Source organism: Cladophialophora immunda, assembly GCF_000835495.1.
Source record: "Cladophialophora immunda strain CBS 83496 unplaced genomic scaffold supercont1.6, whole genome shotgun sequence".
NCBI lineage: Eukaryota > Fungi > Ascomycota > Eurotiomycetes > Chaetothyriales > Herpotrichiellaceae > Cladophialophora > Cladophialophora immunda.
In genome coordinates this window covers 3,411,073-3,436,300 of record NW_015622546.1, presented here as the reverse complement: position 1 = coordinate 3,436,300, position 25,228 = coordinate 3,411,073, and the positions used below count along the sequence as shown (strand labels likewise).

Here is a 25,228-nt window from a genome sequence, read left to right as displayed (position 1 = left end):
GTCCCCAGCCAGCCAGCAATATGGCTACTTCGTATCCTTGCCCGCCGGTGGCAATGCTCGATACGCCAGGTTCGCCCAGTGCTTGCGTGCAGCGTCCCTCGGCTTCGCTGACCCATTGCCTTGTGAAGGTCGGGAGAAGTTCGTCCCAGGTTTGTGACTTGCCTTGTTGCCCGCGTCTGACGATGGCTTGGTCGGGTTGTTCGCCATTGGAGCAGTCAGCCTTCCAACTTGTCTCTCCAACGGCCCCGCTGCTCTCTCTCCGTCTCGTGCAGTTGCCCTTGATATCGCAGCTTGTAGTTCTCGAGGTGGTCTCTCTCTGGCTGGTGGGCCTTCTCCCACTACCGCATTCTGCAGTGACTGAGGGAGTCGCACACCATGGACGGCTCGGGCGAATGGACCAAGCACGACGCGCATTTCGGGGTCCAGGACCGAGGGCGACTTGAACGCGAAGATCAACAAGTTCCCGTTAGGGTCGTAGGATCCAGGCGTCATACTCATCGACCTCCAGCGTGCAGCCGCTGTCCAAGAACTTGTGCAGACTCAGAAACAATCTGTCGTACGCCACTGGCACCCGAGGCAAATGAGGACTGCAGACGACGTCGTCCAGAACAAGCCGTACATCCCCTGCCAATTCCAATTCGACCCGCCCTTGGCCATGCTCATTGCCAAGGTGTGGTGCGAATTCCTGGACGCCTGGACATTGTCGGAAAGTCCTATAGAAACCCATGCTGTTGGAGAAATGCTCTGTGAGGCAGGTTGCGACTCCATGTTGGCAATGGTGGACACCAGCAGGTAGGATACCATCGTTCACCAAGTAAGTATAGGATGTGTTGATTGTGCGGCCCTTGAGATTCATGGTTGAGTGCGGTTGGGTAGCCGAATCTTAGGAAGAGGAGCAGGGAAATATCAAAACCATGCAGAGGGTCTGAGGTGAAACTTATACCTGTCCAAGAGCGGACTTGTCACTGCTCGGTGTCCCCATGGGTTTTGAACCCGATGAGTGATAATGTCTCTCCTCGTGGGAATGTGAAATTCACCTTTGATGCTGGCCACGAGTATGCACGAGTATGATTTTCACCGTTACTTCCGTTCCATTGGAGGCGGCGATGATGGGCTGAAGTCACCACATCTATCACAATCGGGTCGTCTCTAACCAACAAGTTTGCCAATAGACAGCGACAGCACCAGGCCGGCACCTAGTCTGAAAAAATGTACACCTTCTGTGAGCATTTCTGGAATGATTAAGCAATGCTTGTAAACGCGACATATGGTGACAAAGTATATCGCCAGGACTTGACGTGTAGAGAACGATCCGATCGACGGGATTCGAGCGCTTCGTGTATTGATGATAGCACCTCCGCCATCGAATCCGCCCATGGTGTCGGTCGCTCTAGTCTGAGAACAGTGCACATCCTGATGCCTTTGCGCTGGTAGCCATTAGCTTCAAGGCGGCGATGCCCTCTATAATGTCTTGCACCGTGTGATCCGAAGAGTCTACGCAAGCAGCTTCACTTCCCGCCAACGTCAAGCTCGATCGTCTCTCGAATTCATGCAGCAGAGTACGTTTCGCCGTTTCCAGGGGAAATGCGACCAATGAGCGCCCGATATAGCCCAGGCTGGTTTCTGAGAAATACGGCAAAGACCGAAGAAGAAGTTTCGTCGTCTCGAGCAGGTCCGAGCGCAACAGGATGACCTCTTCGTCCGTCTCGCTAGACTGGATGCATTTCGTGCTGTCCTCAACGTACTCGACTTCTCTGAGGGATGATTGGGTCAACGTGGCATGTTCGAGCAGAGAGATACAAGTCTCGAGAGTGTGCATTTTGAACGAAAGGTAGTAGGTCCAAGCCGTCAGGACTTCAAGGTTCGGGAACGCGAGATCGCCGTGCCCAGAAGTGTAGTTCGATGACTCGGCGACCGACCGAGCATCATTAGCAAGGAAGTCTTCACACCAGATCTGCAATCCAGTCGTGGTGCAAGAGAGCGTCTTTAAGAACTTGCTCATGCGTGCAAGTTCCCGCTCGCCGGTCAAGGTGCCGCTTTTCAATCTATCGACGTAGACCATGATCGGAGGAACAGAGCCGGCGCAGCGGACCAATCTGCTGATCTGGCTCATGTGCTGATTCCCGAGATCTCGCCCGTCGGTACTTATAGCTTCTGTTGCCAGGGGTGTTCCGGTCAGCACGGATTTTTGGCGGCTGATGAAGCAAAACACGAGCTCGAAAAGCCGGTATTCCTCCAACAGATCGTACACGTCGTCCGGCATCGATTTTGACTCAAGGAAGCGATGGACCAACAAGCAGCCGAGGCCACGGACGTGGCGATTCAGGTCGAGGAGCGACCCGCCGACATTCAGTTCGAACATGGCCGCCGCATGGCATGACAACATTAATGTGGGATAGTCGCTGGAGCTGCGGTTGCAACCATTCATCAGAAGCCCCAGTTGTCGACTGACTGCTGGCAGAGTCGTCTGGTATGTGCGCTGTGCCACCATCTGGATGTCCTCGCGCTGGTGATCAGCCCCGAGTAAGGCGAGCCCCAGCGCACGAAGCATGCCGATCATGAGAGGATTTTCCTTGACCGCAGCGAGTTCGTACCCTCTCACAACCCAGGGGGCACAAGGTGTCGTCAACCGCTGTTCCGAAGGTCCTGGGCGTCGGAGCGTCACGCGGTCTGGCAACAAGCGTGATCGAAACAGGGCCAACAGCGCGAGCGTGTATTGCTTCTCAGGACCTGGATGGTTGAGGAGACTGCAGTGCGATCCCGGAGACCTTCCACAGCGTGTCGGAGCATATTTCACGACCTGGTTCTGGTCGCGAGTGTCTGTCGCCCTCTTCGACTGCCATTTCGTCTCCTGGACCCAGCGGAGCCTTGGTTGGTATGGGGCGTTGAGGGCTTCGAGCCGCTTCTTCAACTTCTGGCGCTCCCTGTGTGCTTGGACATTCAACCTGACTTTCTCCCGTCGAATGGCTACCCTTTCGTCCTCGCTGCGCGGATATGGTGGTCTTCCCCTCCCCATCAGTCGCGAAGAACGGCTGATCTCAGCTCAAAGCGAGGCGATGGTCTTGTCGAACAACCCATGAACAAAGTTGTTACTTCTCTTGTGTTTTTGATGCCTGCTGTCTTATTCGATAGGCTGATCAGTCATCATCGTATCACTGCGAGGACTATCCAGCGATATCTGTGCGTCGTGCGGTGCTTGGCTTGGGGTTCAGCCTGAAAGAGCGAGACCGAGACCGAGTATTATTATTAGGATCCAATGGCAGTCTCCGTGATTACCTCGAGGTCACCGTGGGGTCTCCTCCCGCCACCTAATCAAGTAAGGTGCCGTCTAGTGCTTTGCCTTGCTTGCTAACGATGAGACTACAAAGGAACAGGACTAACTGAAAAGAGAGACAATGTGGCGACTGAGCTTATATAGGCTATTCACGAGGACTCACACACACACTGAAGATGGCGCTAAATCACCGCGGGAGGCCTCAGTATAAAGGTGTCCATCGACGCTACGTCGCTTGAGGAGATTTAACCGCGAACACCTCCAGATAGCTGCCTGATTTGGCCACGGAAGGGGACTGCGATTAGGCCCTATTGTACTCGGGACGCAGGGATCGTATCAATTCGTGCTTTGGACTGGACGCCGAAGACACACACCTCGCACTTTAGGCCTACAATGCTGAGTGGCGCCGACTTACCCCATTTTAGGTATTCGCGACTCTGGGCCCTATCGTCAAGCTGGCCTGGACTTCGGATTTGACGTTCTTGGGGGCATAAGGATGACAGCGGGGGAAATCACCACGTGTAGAGACAGTGAGGCTGTGCTGTCAGTGCCTCGTGTTCAATTTTGGACCACGACACCACCACCGACTCATACATGGCTGCTTCAAGGCACACTGAGTATGGATGTTGACATTTCAGTTATATCACCATGCCCAAGTCCACTACGACTCCTTCAGCCTTGCCAGTGTGGCCTTCCCGGCCCTTGAATCATTGGGCCTGCCGAGCTGCGCAGTAATCCATTGCCCGATTTCCGCCATCTTGACCATATCGACCCCGGTCTCACAGCCTAGGCTGTGCACCAGGTGCAGCAGATCCTCAGTCGCAACATTGCCCGTAGCGCCCTTGCTGTAAGGGCAACCACCCAGTCCTCCGACAGAACTGTCGAATATCCTAACACCGTGCTCCAAACCCACAACAGTGTTCACAAGCGCCATACCGTATGTGTCATGGAAATGGAGGGCAAGATCTTCATCCAGAATGCCCGCTTCCTTCAAGGTCTGGAGCAGCTTTCGCGTCCGAGGCGCGGTTCCCATCCCAGTAGTGTCGGCGACGGAAACTTCGTCGCAGCCCATCTCCAACAGCGTAGCAGTGATTTCCGCGACCTTGTGAGGGTTGACGTCGGGCCCCTCATATGGACAACCCAATGCCACGGACACATAACCGCGCACGCGAATGTTATGCTGCTTCGCGAGCTCCATGATTGGCTTCGATCGCTCCAAGCTTTCTGCGATGCTGCAGTTGGTGTTTTTCTGTGAGAACGTCTCTGTTGCTGCGGCAAACAACGAAATCTCGGTTGAATCCCCCGACTGAACTTCGGCCGAGGACTGGGAAGCCGGTGATGAGGAACTTTGGCCTTGGGACTGTTCAGGTCCGGGGGACGGCGGTGGCGTAGGATAGCTTGAGGGATTGCGGGCGCCGTTGGCTTGGAATATCTTGAGGAGATTCTCGAGTCCGCGAATGTTCGGCACGAGGTAATTGTATGCGATGCCGTGTGGTGCAGGAGGCGGTTGAGTCAGTACAGACTCGAGTATTTCTGCCGTCGAGGCCATCTTGTGAACATTATGTCAGTTGTTTCATTCCTGTATGGATATTACCGGCGGTCACACACCTGTGGCACCCATTTCGCAGGCACAAAAGAGCCCGCCTCCATATGCGTAACGCCGGTCTGCGCCAGCCGCCGAATAAGCTCGAGCTTTGTTTCCAAGGATATTGTGCTCTTCTCATTTTGCAAGCCGTCTCTGGGCCCGACTTCGACTATTCTGACGTGGTCGGCAAGGCATTGTCTTGAGGTGCTGAAGCTGCGGAACAAGGGTCTTGGAAGAGTTCGCGGAAGGCCGCCAACAAGTCTCTTCATCGTGACAGTCGGCGCGAAAGGCTAGGGACACTTAATATTGGGTATGCTTGCTCGAGGGATCTGCAGATGAAGTACACTCATGTGCGAGAAGAGACCAAGGGGAAAGCCAGCAGTCAACCAAATGAAGCAAGTATCAGGCGAGTCTACGTTGTGGAGTGGTGCTTGTGGAGAACTTGTATGCTACAGCCTCCTCACGGCCAAATACGGCAAAGTGCGGGGAAGCCTTGCCCGAGGACGAGGCTGCGCCCACCGATATCGGAATGAACTGCTTGAGTCGGGATTCTCTCCATGATAGTAGTAACACTTCTTTGAACGCCGAGCGAGAGGGAGAATCAATCAAGCCTTCAGCTTGAATTGGCCTTTCTCTGCCGCATCCAACCCGCGGACCGCAATCACACAGATACTCGACAGCATCAGCAGTCCAAAATCATACCAGATGAGGTTGATAAACGCTTGCGGATGTTTGCCGTCTGCAACCAATGCACCACCCACTGGCGAGCCCCAAAAGGCCCCTAGACCGCGGATGAAGTAAATGAAACCGTTGACTGACGCGTATGCCTGTGCACCGAACACCTCGATCACCGTGGTAGGGAAGAGAGAGTTGTATCCTGGGAATATCTCATAAGCAACTTTCATGCTGGTTCGCTCGTGAAAGGAGGGAAACGTACCGCCGGCGAACAGGCCATAGGTCACCACAAACGTTATCCACAATCCCATATCAGCCCCATAGGCGCTGGAGAGCCAAAATGCCACGACGGTTATGGCACTACCAAGGACGCTGAGGACCAGGGTGTTTTGTCTGCCTGCAACATCGGCGATGAAGCCCATCGCTATCCGACTAATCGTGTTGACAGCGTTGTTCACCGAGAGAAGCCCCGCACCACTGGCACAAATATTTCATGAGCCGCTGTCAGTTTGGCAGTGTAGGTACTTACAAGGCAGCTGTATACCCTAACCTCGTACTAAACTCAGGGAGAAAGGTCAGCGGGACCAGATTTCCTGCCGCCTGAGCCATTGCAGCTGTCGCTTGTAGAATGAAGGTGGGCCGTTTGGCCAGCCTGATATCCACCAACGTCGGCCGCTTGGAGAGGCTCCGTGACTGTGGCGTCCCTAGCACAATGGGGATGCACAAGACGAAATTGACGAGCCCAAAGATGCGCAAAGTCCAGGCGGCCCCCATATTCGCCAGGAGTGCGCGGGCTGCAGGTGCGTAGACAAGCCCTCCTACTCCGGCTGCTGACAGAATAAAGCCCATAGCGGAGCCACGATGGGCGTCAAAGTACTCTGGCGCCACGGCGAGGATGGGAAAGTACATCAAAGAGGTGCCGATGCCGTAGATCAGACCCTGTGTAAGAAGGAGCTGCCATACCTAGACAAGAGTATGAGCGAGGGTCAGGATAGTCGAAGCATGAATGCCAAAGGGGCGCCGACCTTGTGACAGAAGCTCGCAAGCACATAACCCATTCCAATAAGCACTGCTCCCGCGCCGGTCAGCCACCTTGGATCCTTGGATCTCGCCATGAGCGGGTTAACAACAATGCTCCCACCCCAGGTCAAACCAGCGGCCAGAGTGCCCACAAATGCCAGCATTGCCTTGCTGGAAGCTTCGCTCGGCGAAAGAAACGGATCTTTCGCACTGCTCCCGTCGGAAAGGTAATAATTGAGAAAGACACCGTAGGCTTGATTCAGACCGATGGTGATGACGACGTCGAAGAAGGCACAGAAGAGGATGACTGTCTGTCGTTTCCGAGAGACCGGTCGCATAGCAGGCTGTGCATTGGTAGGGACGACGATGCGTTCGTCGCCAGACTCATCGTCCGCGGTGCGCAGTTGAATGGATTCCTGCGGTTCGAGCCCAATGGACGCAGTTAGTGAGCTAGAGGTGGTTCTTCCATCCATGGTGTACCATTGAGCCGCGGTGTCGGCTGCGAGCAGATCTAGCAGGGGCACTCGTAGAATAGAAGAGGAAACAAGGAAAGCCTGAAGCCTTTGGTCTGAGAAAATGCGGAGAGCCGTGACTGGGTTTATGTGCATATCCGTCGGGAGCCTCGCCGATGTAACCACGAGGAGAAAGTCGGGAGTCGGAAGTCGAAGTGGAATCCGGACTCCAAGTTGATACGTCGATGCGATGATCCCCAGATCTTCTTTCCTAATGCATAACAGGGAATGGTATGGTATGGCATGGGATGGTGGCACTGCCTTGTCCGTTGCGGTTTCGTCCAGGATCTTCCGCAGATGTGCCAGATTCCTCTTTCGTATTCATGCACTCTACATACACAACTGCTTGTGCTGACCATACTGCCGGTGCAGTCTCCGTTTCGAGTCTACTGGATCTTTGTCTGGTCCATCACAGCCTCATCCACGCCCAATTCGACGGTCACATTGGCAACACGCTGTCGTCGTTGTTCACCCCTTCTCGCGAGCTGGCTGCTCTTCATACGCCATCTCAAATTCACCGCCACCATCCACATCACCCTGCCTTTCCCACGCCTCTTCTTCATTGTTCACCATCTGTCTGTCTTCCGCCTCTCCCTGCGCCTTCTTATGGTCATCTGCGACCTTGGGATCATTCGACTCGACTTTCTTTGCGATCTTTTCCCATCGTGCCTTCAATATTTGGCAGGAAACTTTCTCTCCGTGCTCCTCTTTGTAGATTCTCCGGACGGCTTCCCACAACAGGGGTTCGATCGCTTTCATTGCCCTAGTCCTGGCGTCGATCAACCTCATCTCATTTCTCTTCTCCTCTTTCTTTCGGTCAGAGATGATCTTGTATTTCATATCATTGGGCCATCGCTTGAGCCAGTAGTCTGGGAACTGGGCAACATGTTAGTATAGCGAGACGACAGAAGTGAGAAAGCAAGGCTGGACGTACCTCGAGTTCTCCGCTCACGGCAAATTGCTCCTTCAGCCTGCAAAACCGAACCAGCAAGTTATTCCTACTCAGCGCTTCTCCCGTCAACCGCTCCCATTCCTTTTCAACATCCTGATGCGCCACACCGTTGAGTTTCCACGTCCAGAGCATTTTGTCCCATTCACCTGCGTCGGCGAGTGTTGCAGGAAGCGGCTTACCCGGATACTTCATAGGTCCGATGAAAGTGGGAGGGTTATTGGCACGATCGATTTTGCCTTGGATGTACTTTTCAAAATCACTTCCATCCGAACTGGCTCTCTTTCGCTTTGCTCTTGTCTTTCCTTCCCCACTAGCGACTCTTGCCTTGGCGGCGGTCTCTTTTTGTTCTTCCTTTTCCCCCTGCATAGCTTTCTTTACGGAAGCCTCTCCTTCGTTGGAAGTTCGAGGTGGTTGGCTAGGAGAACGGGGACGTCCGATAGACTCAACAATAGAGGAGAGCTCCGGAGGGGGGCTGTTTTCTTCGGTGCGAATTCGAGGTGGAGGTGCTGATGGCATCAAAGTCAAGTTGTAGAGCACGGCGGTGGCTCCGAGATCATCACTTTCACCTGGTCTGTCTGAAGAGAAAGGTTGAGAAGCCTGGCCGGGAACAGAAGTCCGAGGGTTGCTGGGGATGCTAGTGTTGAGGGTTTTCGGTCTTTTGCGGCTAGGCATCACTCGAGCAGAAGAGTGAAGGCTCTGCATGAAGGGATTTGGTGGAGGTCGACCACCAGCCCGGGGTGAGCCTGTCATCATGCGCTGTCGCGCTGTCGCGCTGTCGCGAGGTGAAGGGGAAGGACTCCGCTGGACAGGCTGGAATGGAGGTGGGACGTCGAACCAGCAGTAGAGACAGGAAAAGGAGGCGCGGGCGATGCGTGCAGAAGACTGAGGACATGAAAACAGACAGGGAACGTGCGACTTAATCGATCTAGCGCAGATTCACCTACAGCCGTCGATGGGTCGCAATGAGGGCACGCCAGCGACAATAAAAGGGCAAAGAAAGGTTGAGCTGGTGCCAGGGAGTGGTGCAGAGAAGATTCATCTTTCTTTAAACCATTGAAGAGCGCCAGTCACAGGAGCCGTACCTCATGCACGCATGCATATGACATGCCGTTCTCTTCCAACTTATTCCAACACCATTGTTTGCACGAAGGCCACCAACTGGGCATGTTCTCCAGTCCTTCTGCGGGTGTCCATACTGAGAAAGATGGGGATGGGGATGGATCTGCGTCCATCTCAGGCGCCACTTTACCTATAACATAGGGCCGAATGGAGGCTATCAGAACACAAGGGTTCCGGGTAGTATGGGAACATGGTGGCCGCTATGCTCCAACTTTTGTGTCTGAAAGTCCCATCTTGTGGTGGTGTCGCAAGGCTGACCTGCATGGATTCACAGCATATGCATCTTGTCTAGACTTGTGTGGCCTGTTTTCTTGCTTCCTTGTTTCCTTGCCAAATAAAGGCAATCAGCTGCAGCACCGCCTTTTCCAAGCCCCTTCCTTTGTCAGTCCGGTGTTGCTGGTCAGGCTAGCAATCTGGAGCTAGATGACACAGACGGGTCAGAAGGATGTTTGTCCAGTGAGCATAACGTAGAGGAGTTCACCGAGCCTGGGCCCGCGATGACATGGTGGTCGTGCATGTTCCAACAGAAACTGCGTGGCATTGGGGGTTTGTGTCAATTGACGACGGTGACTGACTCTTTTCCAGCAGCTGGTCTCATCCGCAGCTCGTCAAACCGTCGCCGCATACCAAGACCCTAAAAGCGGCATTGTAGATCTGGCCAATCAGCGTCGTGGGGCATTGCTGGCTGTTTGGCCAGTCGCATTGCAGCTTGACACTGCGCACCAGGCCGATTCCCCCAATTGCCTTCTTCTAGCCCAGATTGCTTCGCCCACTACTCAACCAAGTACGCCTTGCTTCTGCCAGAGCAGATATTCAGCCTCAAGCGGTCTCTTCTTCAGAGAATGCATTCTCCTCCTCTCGCCCGACTTCTTTTTCACTTCGACTTTTTCCAAGCTCTCTAGAGAGCAATATCACCATCACCAAGGGGCTTGCGCTGCTCCCTAGATCGGGGTCCAAAGGGGGAGGAAATTGCACCTGCACAGCCACATCCCGATGGCCCTCGTCCCTCTTCGTGCACTATTCACAAGAAGGCGGTGACTGTCTCCTCGATCTGACTTTACGTAGGAGTCATCATTGTGCGGCCCCTGTCAGCAGACCGAGTCGCGCTTGATCATGACATTAACCGCAAGATCGGGTGGCGATAGAAAGGATCTTCATCTTTCAAGACCTTTGCGACAACGCAGATGACGGCCAAATCTGAGCCGATGTGCTCTCTCCAAGAGACCATCCGTACCGGGAACTTTTATTCCTTGGACGAAACTACGTTCCTTCACCAAATCAAAGACGCCTTCTCCCCTGAACTTGAACGACTGAAAAACGTTAGAGCCGTCGAGGGCACCGAGGAGCAACGCGTCACAGCTAATGGAAAAGACGATACGTTGAGCCCGTCGCAAATCCTCTATGGGGTCAATTATGATGAGGTCAACCGAACGCTTGTCGGAATTCTTGCCCTTCGCTGGATCCACAATCGTGACTATGAACGCTTCACTCGACCCCAAGCCCCCGAGTCACGCTTGACAGAGGAATCATTCGAGTGGCTGCGCGACCTCTTCGAGAGAGGAATAGAGGGCCCAGATGACCTTTTTGCGCTGGTGGTGTCAATGATCATCAATGATTTGGGAAAAGACACCAACTTGGAAGAAGATTTCTTCTTTGGAACCGGCGAGCGCTTGGGGGATCGGAATCACGATTCCGTACTGTTAGCAGCAGCCAACGCTGGGATGATCACCGCTTTAAACTATCTCACAAATGAGAAACGAGAGGAGGTTATGCTGGGTCTGGAGCTAGGATCGGAGCTGAATGCAGGGCAACTGGCTCAGGCCGAAAGTGTGCCTGTTAATCTAGAAGGATTGCTGGCCATGCGAGGTCATGAACATGCATTCGAACTCAAGTTCATGGAGCAAATCCTTGACGTCGCCGGCGCTCTAGGTCACCTTGACCCTCGTGGCTCCAAGAGCTTTAGCGAACCCGTCTTCCAAGCTTTCAAAACTGTGCATGAGGTGTCCCTCGATATTATTGCCGGCAAATCCAACCCTCGTCAAGGGTATGACAAGGTCCTCACAAAACGTGGAAACATGCTTTCCATCAAGGGATTCCGCAGACTTAGTGTTAGCGATCGAGAAGAACGGGCACTCCTCCGCTTGTTGACCATGGGCCGGACTACAGACAAAGAGCAAGCTGAGCTATTTTCGAAAGCATTCAACGCCCTAGACCAGCAAAACAAGGATCAGCTTGTGGCGGGTCTAAATGTCGATGGCAATGGTTATGAGACTGCCGTTCTGCCGTACTACATGCCTGCAATTATCTCCACCACTTTAGAAAACACGAAAGACTCGGACGAGGAAAACAAGCGCCGGGCACTGACGTCCCTTATGAGGTATCTGGCCAAAGTCTTGGCCAGCCCAGGACATGATCCGACTGCTGTTCCCGACTTCGCAGTATACAACAGCGAAGTGCCCGGTATCATCATCGAGAGAAATATGTCAAAGGCGCAGGATTTCATCAACAGCCCAGAGTTCAAGAACAACCCGGATATACTGGATGCGTTGGACATACCCGATGCGCAAATTCTTCAACGTAGAAGGACCAGCCAGTCTTGGTGAAAGGCAGTTATCAGACAGCAGTCATCGATGACTCTCCTCCACTCGACGGACCTAATCTGCCACCATCAGTGGAGGTTCCAGTGGAAATGGACAGCGGATCATGGATTACCCATTCAGATGTCCTGGCTAGGTTTTGCGAGGCTGACCACAACATCTTCGAAGGAGGACTTCAGCTGAACCATGGCTCAAGATGCTGGCACTGGGCAAGGTTAAAAACAGTCCCTTCTTTGCTTTGGAACGGTTTTAGGGTTCTTGCCTGTCCCAGACGATCACTCATTGCCCGCCAGGCATGACTCCGTTCAATAGCCACACCGTTCTGTAAGGTCCTCATCTACATGCGTGCACATATAATGCGCTGCGTGGTTTGGAGCTACTTCATCAACCTAGCAGTGGTTGCACGATTTTCGACTATTGCTCCAAGGACGAACAATCAACAATTCGCCGTCCACAGCATTCACCCTTAAGCCTTCTTGCAGTTCTCGTCAACGCTTCCCTACTTGGAGACATGGCACCTCTTCGCCAGACATTTCTTGGTGCTACTCCATCAGCACAACCTCGCCCATCAGACCAAAACTCGGATCCACAGTACCTCATCGTTCCTGTTCATCTGAACACTCCTCGGAGTGCATCAGGCGTCCCCCTCGCAGACAACGCCCTTACCGACCTCAATCTCCATCGCGATGCGCAGGATTTAGAGGGAGACAGATCCGTGGAGCCCAGAAGTCTCCTGCACGACATAGCCTCCCAGCTTGACATTGGTATTGAAAGCGATCAGGGTACCACCGTCGCTTTCCCTCGCTTCTCTGAGCAGCAATCTGCTCTGACATTCACCAACTCGGCGGAGGGCCCGATGATGCTTAGCGGCAAAGAAGGTCACGGTGGACACGCGCGCAGCAGACCATTCCGGCTGTTTTTCACGTGCGAGTGGATCATATCGAGCATGTGCCATTGCATTATTGTCTACATGTTCGTGAAGTCCCTCCTTTCTTCTCCCTCGAAACGCATTGGGAGAGAAGAATATGGGGCGAAATCGGAGAACAGGAAGCCCTACCTCCACACACCAGAAGTTGTCATGGAATTGACCGATGCCGCTTCACAAGTATAAAAGGGTAGAAGTGGAGGAGACAGTTACGACACGGTCACTGCCCACGTCGATCTCGTTGTTCGTCAATCGAGTGCTGATTCGCAGTGAAACCCAGACAGCCACAAGTCAACCTCGAGGTGGACTCAGCAGGACAGATTCTCAGAGTTTTGTGTAGGTGTGGGTTTCCTGGAGATGGGAGAAGAATCTCGCCAACCAGGGTAAACCTGTTCTCCTGGGATATCCTGCTGGCATGTACAATACATAGCCCTTGCGAAAGAGCACACATAGTTCGTTGATATAGAAATGGCATTCACACCAAATGACTGTCGTGATTGGACGGAATGTGCGGAGAAAAGAGCTCGCAGTCTCGTTGACATGTACATCCCAAATCCTCATTTCTGATCCAATTCACACTGTACTTTCATCCATTTTGCTTGCCTTTCCTTTCTGTTTGGTTAGATTCTGTCGTGCACTTTTGCGTCTCTCCCAGCCTCCAAGATGAGCAGCTCCAGCTCCCAGCTCTGGACCTGTGCCCGCTGTCTCCGGGCCCAGAGGCTGCGGGGTCCCTCACTCGACTGTGGTAGTAGCAGCTCGATCCCTCGTCGTCCCCGTCGCCACCCTTTCAGCACCACAGCGATCCGGCACGATGATGGACCTGCAGACCCAAAGGCCGAGGTCTCGCACACGACCAAGAGCGCCAACGCCCAGGATGGCGAAGAGCAACAGGGGGCCATATCGCGCAGGCTGGCCGAGATGGCGGAGGAGACCATGGACACGGGCAGCAAGAGTGACCGCCGATTGATGCAGGATGCCGGGTTCTCGGAAGAGCTGAAGAAGGAGTTGGAAGAGAGGATCGCGCAGACGAGCTTTGCGGCGCAGAATCAGCAGGCCGCGAGCCAAGTCACGATGCCTGTACGAAGAAAAGCCCCCCACCCCTCCCCCTCTGTTATTCCTCCCGTCATGGCAAGAGCAGCGGCAGAAGAACCATAACAAGGGACTAATACATCTATATGGTTGACAGAATGCTGCCGGAAAAGGCACGCGCGACATCGCGGGCGCAGAACCCTGGCGAGGCACCGAGACCACGCACGACTCGGTGCTCCGCATGCTCGACGACAGCCACAAGAAACTGCGTTCGCCGTCGCGGGGGCCCTCGGTGCCTCCGAAGATCAACCTGCGGCCGGCGCCCAAGAAGAACATCTCGGCGGCGGACCGGCTGGCGCGGGCACGGGACAAGACGTCGATCTACGCGATCAGCCAGCAGAGCGACATGACGGAGCAGGAGCGGGCCAAGTGGCGCCGGGAGCTCAAGGACCGGTTCTCTCCCGGGGCGCGGCCGATGCCGACGAGCATCACGGGGCTGACGAGCCTGGCGAACGAGCGGATCGAGGACGCGATCGCGCGGGGCCAGTTCAAGAACATCAGCCGCGGCAAGGGCATCAACGTGGAGCGCGACTACAATGCCAACTCGCCCTTCCTGGACACGACCGAGTACTTTATGAACAAGATCATCCAGAAGCAGGAGATCGTGCCGCCCTGGATCGAGAAGCAGCAGGAGCTGGTCAAGGCCGTCGCCACCTTCCGCGGCCGCCTGCGCAACGACTGGCGCCGCCACGCCGCCCGCATGATCTCCAGCCGCGGCGGCTCGGTCGACGACCAGGTGCGCCGGGCCCGGGGGTACGCGCTGGCGGAGGAGAGGGTGAATCCTCGCCCGGCGCGCCGGGTCGAGAATCTGAGCAGCATTGCGAGCGACGGCAGCTTGACGACCGTGAGTGTCGAGGAGAGGATCGCCGCCGGCGTGCCCGGGGAGTCTGGTGAGACGACCGAGCCGCGAGAGGAGCAGGTTGAGATCGAAGTCAGCGAGCAGCCGGCGGAGAATGTGCCCATCGCTGGCCCCAGCACGGATGCGCCGCCCCCAGCAGCAGCAGCAGCAGCAGCAGCAGCAGCAGCAGCTTCTGCAGACATCATATCTACTTTATCCGAGCCGGCGCCCATACCCACATCCACCTCCCCTTCCTCTTCCCAATCACCGTCCTCCTCCCCATCCTCCGCCTCTCCCTCGTCATCCCCCTCCCCCTCCCCCGGCCAGGTCCTCCCGATGCCGCACCCATTCCGCGACGCGACATGGGAGAAGGCCGAACTGGCCTACCACACGCTGGCGGTGGCGAACCTGAACGCCCTGACGCGCTCGTACAACCTGATGGCGCCCAAGATCGCCCAGAAGCCGTACTTCACGCTGGAGCGCGAGCTGCGGCGGTGCTTCGCGGACGTGGCGCCGCAGCTGGCCGACGCGATCCGGGAGCGCAGCACGCGGCCCCCGGTAGCCAAGATCCGCGTCGTGCGCCCCCAGAGGGAAGGCGGCGTGCTCGAGCGGCTCGGCGGCGACGAGTGGACGGGCCACGAGGGCACGATCCGCGACGAGAGCGGGGACAAGAGCTACGGCTTCAAGCAGTTCTGGCGCGACCTGTTTGGCGGCGAGAAGACGGGTGGGAGGGAGAGGCGGCGTGTCGCGTGAGGCCGTGGTGGAGAGGAGGTGTTAGCTGCGTGCATGGTCTTGATAGGGGAGGAATCTCTTGGTGAGGCATAGGTAGCCTCATGGTCACCTCTAGATACATGCAACTGATACATATACACATGTACAGACCAAGAAGTCGATGAGAATTCGTCATAGGCGGGGGACGGAAGATGTAATGCACCCCGTACCGTGTAGAATATATAGCAAGGAGGGGATGGATGGTTGGTGTTAGTATAGATAGATAGACACACACCCCTCAGAGGCCAGGACGAGAACTCATGAATGACGAACACAGTGATGACAACAAAATAGACAGTGCCACAGTCCTTCGACGCCTCCTCTAATAATTACGCCCCCGCGATATACATATACCAAGCTACAGCTCCAGTAATGCGAGGTCCGTACACTTCTTGAGTAACTGATTGATTTGAGCGATTGATTGCGAGAGTCGAGTTATGCTGCTTGCTCTTCGACTCGGACACAGTACAGACCTCGATACATACATACGTCCACCCTCTCCTAACAGCGCCCCATTCATTTCTGGTGATGCCGCAAACCACAGGCATGAGGCCAGGAGGCGTCATCGTAACAACGCCCTGCACGGCTCCTCGCCCACGCCTCTCCCACACCCAGCTGGCCCAAGCAAGTCCGTCATGCAGCTCAAAGTGCAAAATCCAAGTGGTCTATCTCATCCGTGATATATGCTCATGGCCAAATCGTAATCATTGTGTCTTCTCATTCAAACCCTCCCATTGGAGAGCAATGCAAGCACAGCAGGTGTTTTCAACGCGCAAAGCAAAGCCCTGGTCATGCCCGAGCTGGGGCAGGAAATCCAAAAGGAATAGCACCGTTCATCAAGAACCATCATCCTCACCCAACCTGTTCAAAACAGCGGGACCTCATCCAGTTTCAGGCCTCGCTTGCGAAGTCGACCGCGAAGGACATCTTCATCTGCGTCCAGCCAGTTCTCACCCTCGAAATCGTCCTCCACTTCCTGCTTCACCCGTGGTGGGCGAGCAGATTCGACCTTTTCTCGCTTGACACAAAAGTGACCGACATCTTCGATCGACGGGATGGCCACATCTGAGGCGATGCGAGATCGATAGTCGTGGCCCTGAACGTGCTGCGAGTTGGCATATGAAGACGCCATAGACATAGCGGGGTTGTAGTAATATCCGAAGCCCAGCTGGTGGTGCTGGCGCCGTTTACTTGCGTTCTAAGCAGTGGCAGCGACGTCGTTGAGCTGCTTGATCCACGAATCGGGGCTTTGTCCCACTCCGTCAAGCTTCATTATTTCTTCCGTCGCAGCGGCCCGGTCTCCGTCACCCCCATCTTGCGCTTGCGGTCCCGCGTTGTCTTTGGCAGGCAAGTGATTCTCCTTTTCTTCTCCCTCATGCAAACGATCCGGAAGACCCTTACTGCTCCAGGTTCTCTCCTCTGTCCTCGCAGCGGTCTTTCCACCACCCACTTGTGGCTCTTTTCTGCGGCGACTTAATTTGGCTAATCTCTCTTTCTCCTTAGCCTGGGCCAGGGCGATTTTTGCCTGCATAAGTTCGAGCCCACGTTTGCGATCGGCCAATTCCTCCCGCAATCGCTTGCGTCTCTCCTCGCCCGTTCGCCCAAGGCGCCGGCTCATCACGCCGTCATCGATGAATTGAGTTTTGAGAACCATAAAACTCACACCATCATGCGGTGCTGGGTGTTCTGCCGAGTTGTCCGCACCAAGTTCAGGCCAACTGCGACTCTTGATCCCAAAGCGGACACTGTCGGCGTAACTTTCCAACTGTGGCAGCACAACCAGAGTGATGTGAAGATCCTTGCCCTCTGGGACGAGAGCTGGCGTATCCGGCGCCGATAGACCTTCGATTCTGGGATTCTGCTCGTCAATGAGCCTCTTCAGAAGAGCATCTTCAACGTGGGCAGACTGAATGAACCCAGAATGCATTGCAGCTGCCACTGGGTCAGAGTCATCCGTATAGATACCTGACCCCCAGAGGTATTGTTCGCAGCCGATGAGATTCCGTTCTTTTTGTTGAAGCCACAGGCTCGACACCTTGACGGTATAAGTGCAGTTGATGTGATCTGGATCCTTGAAGGAAGGCAGGAGATTGGGCCGGATTGAAACGTCGAATTTCTGCGGCTGCGCCCGGTCGAAGTCGGGCACACCCACGACGGGTTCATATTTGAAGAACCCAAGATGTCGACGCGGGTTTCGTCGCGCCTGCGCCACGACCGAGGATATTCTGATCACCTTCTTGGGTTTGAATGTAGCAGCTCGTCCTGCCGCCGACGACGGACGCGGAATCTGCGGATGGTGAAGCAGTTGCGCAGGATTGGACGTCGGGGTCTCTCCTCGTCGAACAGGATTTGAGGTGGAAAATGCCCCGTTCTTTCGCTGTCCCAGCGGGGTGTCCTCAAGGTCCAATTTGTAGGAATGCGAGTATTTGCTTCTCTTGCCCCGCCCTTGGCCCGGCTTCTTCACCTCACCCACATCGCTTTCCGCTCTAACATCCTCATCCAGAGCCTTCCGGTTGCGTTTACTGATCCCCGAGGTGCTTCGAGACATCTTCATCAGATTCTCCTCACTCAGGCGAGCACCGCCTTCATCCCGCTTGAACGGGCTGGCAGGTAAATTCTGCGGTGTGGGAGTGGGAGCAGCAGATGTAGAACCCAGGCCACTCCCAATACCAGCAAAAACTCGGCCGTGCTCGGTCTTGATGCCAGCATCCGGTACTGGGGTCTGGGCCTGTGCACCTTGCACCGCTTGGGGTACGGGTGAATATCTTCCACGTTTCGATTCGTTGGCCAAACCGAGAATGGCTCTATGTTGCGATAGTTCTTCGCTGCCTTTCCGGACTTGTTCTTCCAAAGGCCCCGACGCGACAGACCCTGCAAAAGGAGAGTAGGCTCGGTTAGTGCGCAAGCGATCGCCAAGGACGGAGCGGTCGCTTAGTGACTGAACAGAGTCTTGTCGCATCATGGTTGGCGCGCCGTAGATCGGCTCCCCTTGTTGATTGAGGATTCCTGCCAGTCGACCCTCGCCGCCGTTTAGATGAGTGCGTCTCATTTCTGGGGAGAGGGATTGAGCGGCCGGCCGTTCATGGGGAATAGACACGGGCTGTGGTGGAGGTCCCGCCTGTGAAAGACGAGACAAAGTCGGCAAGCTGGGTGGACGAGTGTCGTAGGGCCCAGTCAGCCCGTTTGAACGTGGAGGATCGTGACCGCTCATTGGTTGACCCCCCGCCCGGTCGATCGGCGGCAGAGAGGGAGGTATACTCTCTGGTCGAGCTGGTGGATGTGACGTGGGCGGGAATGGCGGCGAGATGTTGGTCGGCGGGGGCTGACTTTCTGGTCGCTGCAGAATGCCACCGAGACTGGTGCGACGGGCGCGGTCATCAAATTCATCCTTGGGCATTACCGTAGGACCGAAAGGAGGCGTATATCTTGGTTCCGGATACGGGTTCATATTTGACTGGACTGGTCCCGATCGCGGAGGTTCGTAAAATGGCCCTGGTCGCTGGGTCATGGTTCCGGAACTTGAACGATGCGGTCTTGCCCCGAGCGCTGTGCCTGCCATCCTGTCAGGAGTCTTTGATCTTGGCTTGTACGAGTATTCACCCGGGCCCTGTTTGGTTGGGTACTGGGGCGGTGACATGACTGCGCCCAGCGACATGGAGGGTCCTGGATGCGAGAGCTGGCCAGAAGGTGGTCTGGACGGCTGGGCATGGCTGTGATATTGTTCATGGGCCGGCTTTTCTGGTTCGGAACCCAACATCGACGATATCGACATGCTACTTCCTGGCCTCTTATGGGGAAGTGGAGCTCCATTGTTGACGGTCATCGCAGCAGAGTTCGCTGTCAAAGGCGGTTGAGAATATCGTGGAGGAGGGTAATGCTGTGGAGACGGCGGCAGCATGGTGCGAGGAAGGCCGTACATTGCTGGAGGTTGCGGAGGTTCGGAGTAGCCTAGACAGAGAGGTCAGACAAGGTGGCGGCATAGAAGTCCACGTGTGAAGAGAAGAGTGAAGTGTGGGAGAGTGAAAGCGTGGAGGAATGAGTCGTCGCATGATCACCCACAACATAGCGCTCCCTGATTATGGCAGGGGAAATGATTCGGGAAGGAGTCAAGACATACCAGTGAATGACCGAGGAGGACTCGAAGGTCCGTTGAATGCGGGTGAGTGGCCTGGCATTGCCATGGTGGCCGGGTTGTGAGGTTGAGAGCGTCCTTGTAGAGGTGAAGGATGGTGGACTGCTGGGTGGTGATCAACAGGGAGGAGACGCTGGTGTAGCAAATAATGATGCGGAGGCTGCGCAGAATTCGATGTGGAGACCGCCGCGACTGGAGCCGGAAAAAAAGGAACCAGACGTTAGCGAAGCATGCAAAGGGTGCCTGTGGCGGCAGCGGGAAGCATAGCACAAGAATGGGCTGGTTATGGTGTGGAGGCGGAAAGGAGACGGAGTGGAGGATAGTGCATCTTGCGCTGTGAAGATTGTAAGGGCGGAAGATGAGAATGAATGGTGAGGACGAGGACGATGAGGATGAGGATGAGGATGGAGATGGAGATGGAAAGAATCATGCGCAAATGTGATGGTGTGGATGCGGTGTCGCCAGCGAGTTTGGGGTGGATCTGGGTGCAAAGGTGGAACGCCCAGAGAACAGCGCGCCGCCCCCCGACGAGCTTTCCGGGGCAAGCAGCAGCCCAGCAGCAGCCCAGCAGCAGCTCAGCAGCAAGCAGCAAGCAAGGAACCAGCAGACCCTGAGCGAGCTAGCTTAGGTATAGGTACCAAGGTACCCCATTAGGGGGGGGGGTTCCATGCCCGTACCCAGGCCCATGCACCCGCCCTTTGGGGGAGCAGGTGGTCCCAGGTACCTAGCTCGGCAGGTCAGGTAGGTCAGGTAGGTACCCAGCTCGTCAGTGTCAGTAGCGGGTGGAGCCAGGCGACAACTGACGGGGGTTGTCATCCACACCCCCCTCGCCCGCCCCTAGACCCAGTCCAACAAGGGTGCCGTTCGAGAGGCCGGTTCATCCACCCAAAACAGGGATCCCGTGTGCCAGATCAGAAAAGGCGCAGCTGCAGCCTGCAGGTGGCCTGCCCTTGAAGGGCCATGATCGTTTGGCGTCCCAAGGGCTCAAGGGGCGTGCCGGCGAGTGGATGCGCCTCCTCGTTAGCTAAAGGGACGCCTGCCCAACCCAAGGAAGGCCACGCAAAGTCTATCTCGCCCATGACGTCGCGTTCTTCTCAAGGGTTCTGGGCCCTGACCAGGGTCCCTGTGGCCGATGCGGTACGCGGGCGAAGGCGACATCCTCGCGTCGGAAGACGGTGTAGGTAGGTAGGTACGTAGGTAGGTAGGCAGAGCTGATCATCAACCTGGCGATAATCATCAAGATGCGTCTATACCCCCGGACATGACGCGCCGGTGCTGATTGTCTGGTCCTTGCTGATGCTGCTGCTGCTGCTGCTATCTCTTCTGCGTCTGGCCAGGCTTCTGCCGCTGCGCTGCTCGTGGCTGTTTCTGTCGGTTGCATGACATGTCCAGCATCTGCACGCTGACAAAACTAGGGGCACTTGCGGGAACGTGCATGCAATGGCGCGCATTGGGTTGGACAAACCCCCAGAGTAAATATATCTCCGCTCTCATTGGTACGGCTTCGAGGCCTTGCTCGCTGACAATCTCACAAAGCACAGCATTTGCGTATTCACTCACACACAAAACACACACACGTACCTGGTCCTGTGGCATCATCCTCATAATCAGCCTGAGCCTCGAATCGGCGGCTTTCTGTTGGCAGTCCCCTTCCCCCGAACCACCCTTCTCTCGATGGTCCGTGGTGCTGACGCTGAGGCTGTGGTTGCAATACTCGCGTGTCATCAAGTCCGCCATTGTCTGGTGTCCGAGACGGATCTCTTTCGTCGTGGAAGGGAGGGTTGCGTCCGCTCTCAGAACTCGGTCGGCCGTAGCGTGCCGTCCTCAACAGTCGGTCTCGTGGGCCGCGGTTGGAATCCATCTCTTTGCTCGCGTCAAGGTGCCTGGCTCCCCGATCTCAGTAGGCGGCGATCGCCCGGACTTGATTCGTTGAAGATGGCGCCCTGGTTCGCAATGTGCTGTAGATCCCAAGCTTGGTGGTTTTGTTTGCTTCTGCAACCTGCAACCTGCCCTCTCCGTTGCCCAATGTACTGTCGATTCAATGGCTTTTCTTCTGTCCATGTGCCTTTGGTCGGTGCCTTGGTTCAAGCGATTGGGTCCTACCGATCGGCGGTGAACGCGGCCAATGCTGGGCTGCGTACCGTGTAGAGTTCTGCTCAAATAGGGTCTAAATCCTCAGCCTCACCGCTCTCTGTAAGAAAGGATCGAGGGCAGGCAGCAAGAGACAACGAACGGAGGAGCAGTAAATCCTAATATCAAGCTCGAGAAAAAAACTTTGGCAAGGCTGGAGAAGAAGCTTTGTTCCTGTTTTCCACTACTGCGGCTCGGCATGCCGACAAGCTCGTACCTCGAGTTAGTTGAACCTTGCAGAACGCATGGAGTCCGGAGCAGTAGTGGGCGATGCTGTTGAAACTGCGTGCTGGGTGGAGAGGAGTGTGATGGTGACACCTCGGGGTGGTTTCTGGTTGCTTCCGTCCATAGAACAAATGGCAGATGCTCATCATCCCAGGGAGATGTGCCTGCGCCTCCGTCGTCTCTATATCTTGTCCACTCCCCCCCCTTCGCTAGCCGTTACACATTGTTTGCTCCTTTCTCTTGCACCTGTCCGAATCTAGGTTTCTGACTACCGACGTACGGTTCGACCATGTTTCCGGCACGGAACATTGCTCCATTGCGCCTTGAGTGGCTCTCCGCGCTATCGATTGTGTGCAGATATGGCGCTTTTCTTACTTCCGAATCCCAAAGCATTCAAGAGGGACTTTACCCAGTAGGATGGCTGATTCTTGTGATTTGCATGTCTGGTCTACATCTCCTAGAGATTGCAGTACACTTATCATACAGCCTGCGGTACCTTATTCATGTTGAGACAGCCTCACCGACGAGTAGCGTACAAGGTACTCGCCCACCCATAAAGGACAAAATAAAACCTCCTCATAAAACACCCTTTCTGACTTGCGTCACAGCTTCGTACAATAGTCTTTCCCATGCCGAACCTGCCAACTGCATAACCAAACTTCAAACGCCATGCCGATAAAGCCGGCGATACAAATTCCGCCCGAATCGCTCACTGTGGTCGCTGATAGCGAAAATTCGCGGTCCTCTTTAGGCACCGTTTCGCTGATCTCGGCAAACGTGTTAACGTAGACGAGGCCGCCCAGTAAGCCTTCCCAGAAAATGATGGCAAAGACAATGTACACATTGGGGATGAAGTCGAACAGCGCATGTAGCGTCAAGACGACCAAATTTACCACTTGCAGCAGGGACGGCAAGTATAAATTGTGGATACGGAGAAACGGCGTTGACGACCGAGAGATGAATACCCCTGCTTGGTATGTCGCATTGTAGGTCGGGTAGAATGCTCGGAAGTGCTTGAAGGGGCTTCTCTGAAGCGGGAACAGCAGGGTCGGCGCCACGCCTTGGTTGATGGTATATTCGGCCACGTATACCATAAGTAGTGGTAGCATGTAAGGAAAGAAAAGCCCTTTAGCCCGGGTCAAGTTGTATCTAAACAACGACCAAGTCGACATCCTGGATTTCAAGGAAAAGGGGGGCTTCACTGCATCTGGCGAAGCAAGAAGTCCCTCTCTTTGCTCTTGCTCGACACTGTCGTCATCTTGAAGTAGTGCATTGCCGCCGTGATGTCTCTTGGAATGTGAACGTAGGGGCTCCAAGGGGAGGACAAGGAAGAAGCTGACCAGCATGATGGCGGGCAGGCAGGCAGAAGCCAGTAATGTTGTGCCGACGCTCAGGCCCATCGTCGTGGTCGCAAGTGCGTATGCCCCAGCTCCTATTAATCCAGCACCTCCAGTGCCACTCCCCCATGCTGCAAGGCCGAAAGGACCATAGTAATGGATGAGACCCAGGAAACTCAATTCTCCTCCGCCGCTGCTCAGTGATGCCAGAATCACCCCGGCCAGCTTGGTAGTGATTGTTCCCCCATCTGTGTAAGCCGGTGTGAGGGCGATCAGCAGCATGCCACCCACGGACAGCACCACGAAGACTAGGATTCGGATAGAGTAGGGGACGACATGGATGAAGTACGGAGCGCACAATTTGACCCCGAACGAGGGGATCACATCAGCGAGCAGGACAACTCCTTTGGGGACGTTGGGACCGACGAGGTCAAGCGCAGCGGAGAGGATGATCACATAGAGGACATTGTTGATCAGGCCTGCGCATCGTGAATCTCAGCATGCGAATCCATTTCATACTTCGCACTTTGTGCAGGGATCAGGTACGTGAAATGGAAGTGTTGCTGCCAAACAGGCACTGGAGACTTACCAAAGAGCCAGAAAGCGACACAGACTCGAGGGTCTGCGCCGCTGAAGCTCTGCTTGAGCCTTTCAAGAAAGATAGCCCTGGACGACGACGGGGAGCCTGGGAGAGGCAGTGCCATCTAGCCTGGACAGTGATGACTATTCCGCCATAGACACAGGTTGTCTGGGGGTATGGACAGGATCGATGGAATATAGGGGCGACTGACAACGCCGCTCGAGATAAGACGTGGTCTTCTGAAGGAGCATATCGAGCCTGGTGACATGCGCCGCAGCCCGATCATAAGGATCACATGCCGCTCTATGATCATTCCCCGCGCAAAGTTGAAGGAGCCACATTCCGGCTTGCCGCTTTATGCTTTCCGACAAGGCACTTGCAAGGCTGAGTCTGCTCGGCATAATCTCGGCTCAGCCTCGAAGAACCTCACTCCGCCATGGGCAAATTTGGTCTAGCAAGTGGGTAATCGTTGTGACCGGCATCTCGTGGAAGACCTTCTTCTCGTGCCAGGCATACATTTCATATACTAATTGACATGATGGAGGTAACAGACTCCACACCAATCGAAGGCACGAAAGAAAATTTGAATGGAGGGAAAAGAAGGAGAATTTGCGCGACTTGCTAACGTAGCGAAATAAAATAGCCCACAAACTATCTCCCAAGCTCACCGCCACTTTCTCATTGACATCAAGATCAAGCCAGGATATTGTATCGGTGACTGACATGGCTATAGTTATACTACGCCCCGTTTGACTTCACCGCCTCGGACTTCCCCAAAGCAGCGGCAGCAGCTTCGCGACCAGCAATACGGCCAAAGACGGCGCCCTTGGTCAATCCGGACCCCCCCGGGTAGTTGTGATAGAAGAGACCACCAGCAATTTCACCCGTGGCCCACAAGCCAGGCATGGGTCGTCCCTCGTTGTTCAATACACGGGCCTCGGTGTCCGTGGCGATGCCCCCATATGTGAATGTGATACCACAAGCCACTGCGTAGGCGACGAAGGGGGCCTTCTCGATCCTCGTGGCCCAATTGGTCTTGGGAAAGGGAAGATTTGCCGCGAGAGCCGTGCTCAGCCCGTCCAGCTTTGTAGGGTTGAACTTGGCAACCTCGCCGGAGCAGGCGGCGTTGAAGGTCTCGACCGTCTTGAGCAGGCCCGCGGCATTGACGCCTGTCTTCTGCGCGAGCTCCTGGATGGTGTCGGCGTAGATGGGCGTCGCGGTCTGGTATCGCTTGGGCAGGAGGTGGACGGTCTGCTGGTCGAAGATCTGGAACGCTCGGGCTTCAGGCTGATCCGCAATCTTTTTGCCTGTCTTTGCGTACGTCTTGCCAAAGTCATCCTCCCCTTCGTCGAAGAATCGCTCGCCCCTGATGTTGACGGTGATGCCGTACGGATACGCGTACCGTGGCATGTGCACGGAGACATTGATGTCGCCCGTCAGAGGCCCGTCGGCGTCTTGGGGGGATGC

General features: G+C 55.3%; 11 protein-coding genes across 11 annotated transcripts; 3 read left to right on the top strand and 8 right to left on the bottom strand.

Moving 5' to 3' along the window:
• Positions 1-24: 24 nt before the first annotated feature.
• Positions 25-492, bottom strand: PV07_10647 (uncharacterized protein; the record flags this gene model as incomplete). The annotated part of the gene is made up of 1 exon (XM_016397996.1): positions 25-492. One exon carries the CDS (start codon positions 490-492, stop codon positions 25-27), a length of 468 nt encoding a protein of 155 aa, XP_016245187.1.
• An 898-nt stretch (positions 493-1,390) lies between these two features.
• On the bottom strand, positions 1,391-3,016 carry PV07_10646 (uncharacterized protein; the record flags this gene model as incomplete). Its single annotated transcript, XM_016397995.1, has 1 exon — positions 1,391-3,016. One exon carries the CDS (start codon positions 3,014-3,016, stop codon positions 1,391-1,393), a length of 1,626 nt encoding a protein of 541 aa, XP_016245186.1.
• A 712-nt stretch (positions 3,017-3,728) lies between these two features.
• PV07_10645 (uncharacterized protein) lies at positions 3,729-5,302 on the bottom strand. Its single transcript, XM_016397994.1, has 2 exons — positions 4,883-5,302; positions 3,729-4,823 (listed from the first exon to the last, which is right to left on the bottom strand). Exons 1-2 carry the CDS (start codon positions 5,126-5,128, stop codon positions 3,936-3,938), a joined length of 1,134 nt encoding a protein of 377 aa, XP_016245185.1. The 5' UTR covers positions 5,129-5,302; the 3' UTR covers positions 3,729-3,935.
• Positions 5,303-5,395: 93 nt separating this feature from the next.
• PV07_10644 (uncharacterized protein) lies at positions 5,396-7,084 on the bottom strand. Its single transcript, XM_016397993.1, has 4 exons — positions 6,560-7,084; positions 6,064-6,497; positions 5,797-6,011; positions 5,396-5,736 (listed from the first exon to the last, which is right to left on the bottom strand). Exons 1-4 carry the CDS (start codon positions 7,025-7,027, stop codon positions 5,465-5,467), a joined length of 1,389 nt encoding a protein of 462 aa, XP_016245184.1. The 5' UTR covers positions 7,028-7,084; the 3' UTR covers positions 5,396-5,464.
• A 253-nt stretch (positions 7,085-7,337) lies between these two features.
• PV07_10643 (uncharacterized protein) lies at positions 7,338-8,987 on the bottom strand. Its single transcript, XM_016397992.1, has 2 exons — positions 8,001-8,987; positions 7,338-7,942 (listed from the first exon to the last, which is right to left on the bottom strand). The coding sequence occupies exons 1-2, from the start codon at positions 8,769-8,771 to the stop codon at positions 7,535-7,537; spliced, it is 1,179 nt and encodes a 392-aa protein (XP_016245183.1). The 5' UTR covers positions 8,772-8,987; the 3' UTR covers positions 7,338-7,534.
• Positions 8,988-10,321: 1,334 nt separating this feature from the next.
• On the top strand, positions 10,322-11,740 carry PV07_10642 (uncharacterized protein; the record flags this gene model as incomplete). Its single annotated transcript, XM_016397991.1, has 1 exon — positions 10,322-11,740. The coding sequence occupies one exon, from the start codon at positions 10,322-10,324 to the stop codon at positions 11,738-11,740; it is 1,419 nt and encodes a 472-aa protein (XP_016245182.1).
• Positions 11,741-12,245: 505 nt separating this feature from the next.
• PV07_10641 (uncharacterized protein) lies at positions 12,246-12,845 on the top strand (the record flags this gene model as incomplete). The annotated part of the gene is made up of 1 exon (XM_016397990.1): positions 12,246-12,845. One exon carries the CDS (start codon positions 12,246-12,248, stop codon positions 12,843-12,845), a length of 600 nt encoding a protein of 199 aa, XP_016245181.1.
• A 386-nt stretch (positions 12,846-13,231) lies between these two features.
• PV07_10640 (uncharacterized protein) lies at positions 13,232-15,630 on the top strand. Its single transcript, XM_016397989.1, has 2 exons — positions 13,232-13,736; positions 13,846-15,630. Exons 1-2 carry the CDS (start codon positions 13,323-13,325, stop codon positions 15,337-15,339), a joined length of 1,908 nt encoding a protein of 635 aa, XP_016245180.1. The 5' UTR covers positions 13,232-13,322; the 3' UTR covers positions 15,340-15,630.
• A 592-nt stretch (positions 15,631-16,222) lies between these two features.
• Positions 16,223-16,495, bottom strand: PV07_10639 (uncharacterized protein; the record flags this gene model as incomplete). Its single annotated transcript, XM_016397988.1, has 1 exon — positions 16,223-16,495. The coding sequence occupies one exon, from the start codon at positions 16,493-16,495 to the stop codon at positions 16,223-16,225; it is 273 nt and encodes a 90-aa protein (XP_016245179.1).
• Positions 16,496-16,555: 60 nt separating this feature from the next.
• Positions 16,556-19,538, bottom strand: PV07_10638 (uncharacterized protein; the record flags this gene model as incomplete). Its single annotated transcript, XM_016397987.1, has 2 exons — positions 16,556-19,305; positions 19,475-19,538. The coding sequence occupies 2 exons, from the start codon at positions 19,536-19,538 to the stop codon at positions 16,556-16,558; spliced, it is 2,814 nt and encodes a 937-aa protein (XP_016245178.1).
• Positions 19,539-22,262: 2,724 nt separating this feature from the next.
• On the bottom strand, positions 22,263-23,992 carry PV07_10637 (protein btn1). Its single transcript, XM_016397986.1, has 2 exons — positions 23,771-23,992; positions 22,263-23,660 (listed from the first exon to the last, which is right to left on the bottom strand). The coding sequence occupies exons 1-2, from the start codon at positions 23,883-23,885 to the stop codon at positions 22,447-22,449; spliced, it is 1,329 nt and encodes a 442-aa protein (XP_016245177.1). The 5' UTR covers positions 23,886-23,992; the 3' UTR covers positions 22,263-22,446.
• Between the last annotated feature and the right edge of the window lie 1,236 nt (positions 23,993-25,228).

What these genes read in the sequence shown, in the direction of transcription:
- PV07_10645 (XM_016397994.1), bottom strand. Translation starts at nt 5,128, where the DNA reads ATGAAGAGACTTGTTGGCGGCCTTCCGCGAACTCTTCCAAGACCCTTG. An exon ending in CTGCGAAATGGGTGCCACAG is followed by an intron (nt 4,824 to 4,882) that starts GTGTGTGACCGC and finishes AATGTTCACAAG; the next exon opens with ATGGCCTCGACGGCAGAAAT.
- PV07_10644 (XM_016397993.1), bottom strand. Translation starts at nt 7,027, where the DNA reads ATGGATGGAAGAACCACCTCTAGCTCACTAACTGCGTCCATTGGGCTC. An exon ending in TTGCGAGCTTCTGTCACAAG is followed by an intron (nt 6,498 to 6,559) that starts GTCGGCGCCCCT and finishes ACTCTTGTCTAG; the next exon opens with GTATGGCAGCTCCTTCTTAC. An exon ending in TTAGGGTATACAGCTGCCTT is followed by an intron (nt 6,012 to 6,063) that starts GTAAGTACCTAC and finishes TATTTGTGCCAG; the next exon opens with TGGTGCGGGGCTTCTCTCGG.
- PV07_10643 (XM_016397992.1), bottom strand. Translation starts at nt 8,771, where the DNA reads ATGATGACAGGCTCACCCCGGGCTGGTGGTCGACCTCCACCAAATCCC. An exon ending in CCGTGAGCGGAGAACTCGAG is followed by an intron (nt 7,943 to 8,000) that starts GTACGTCCAGCC and finishes CATGTTGCCCAG; the next exon opens with TTCCCAGACTACTGGCTCAA.
- PV07_10640 (XM_016397989.1), top strand. Translation starts at nt 13,323, where the DNA reads ATGAGCAGCTCCAGCTCCCAGCTCTGGACCTGTGCCCGCTGTCTCCGG. An exon ending in CGAGCCAAGTCACGATGCCT is followed by an intron (nt 13,737 to 13,845) that starts GTACGAAGAAAA and finishes TATGGTTGACAG; the next exon opens with AATGCTGCCGGAAAAGGCAC.
- PV07_10637 (XM_016397986.1), bottom strand. Translation starts at nt 23,885, where the DNA reads ATGGCACTGCCTCTCCCAGGCTCCCCGTCGTCGTCCAGGGCTATCTTT. An exon ending in TGTCGCTTTCTGGCTCTTTG is followed by an intron (nt 23,661 to 23,770) that starts GTAAGTCTCCAG and finishes CACGATGCGCAG; the next exon opens with GCCTGATCAACAATGTCCTC.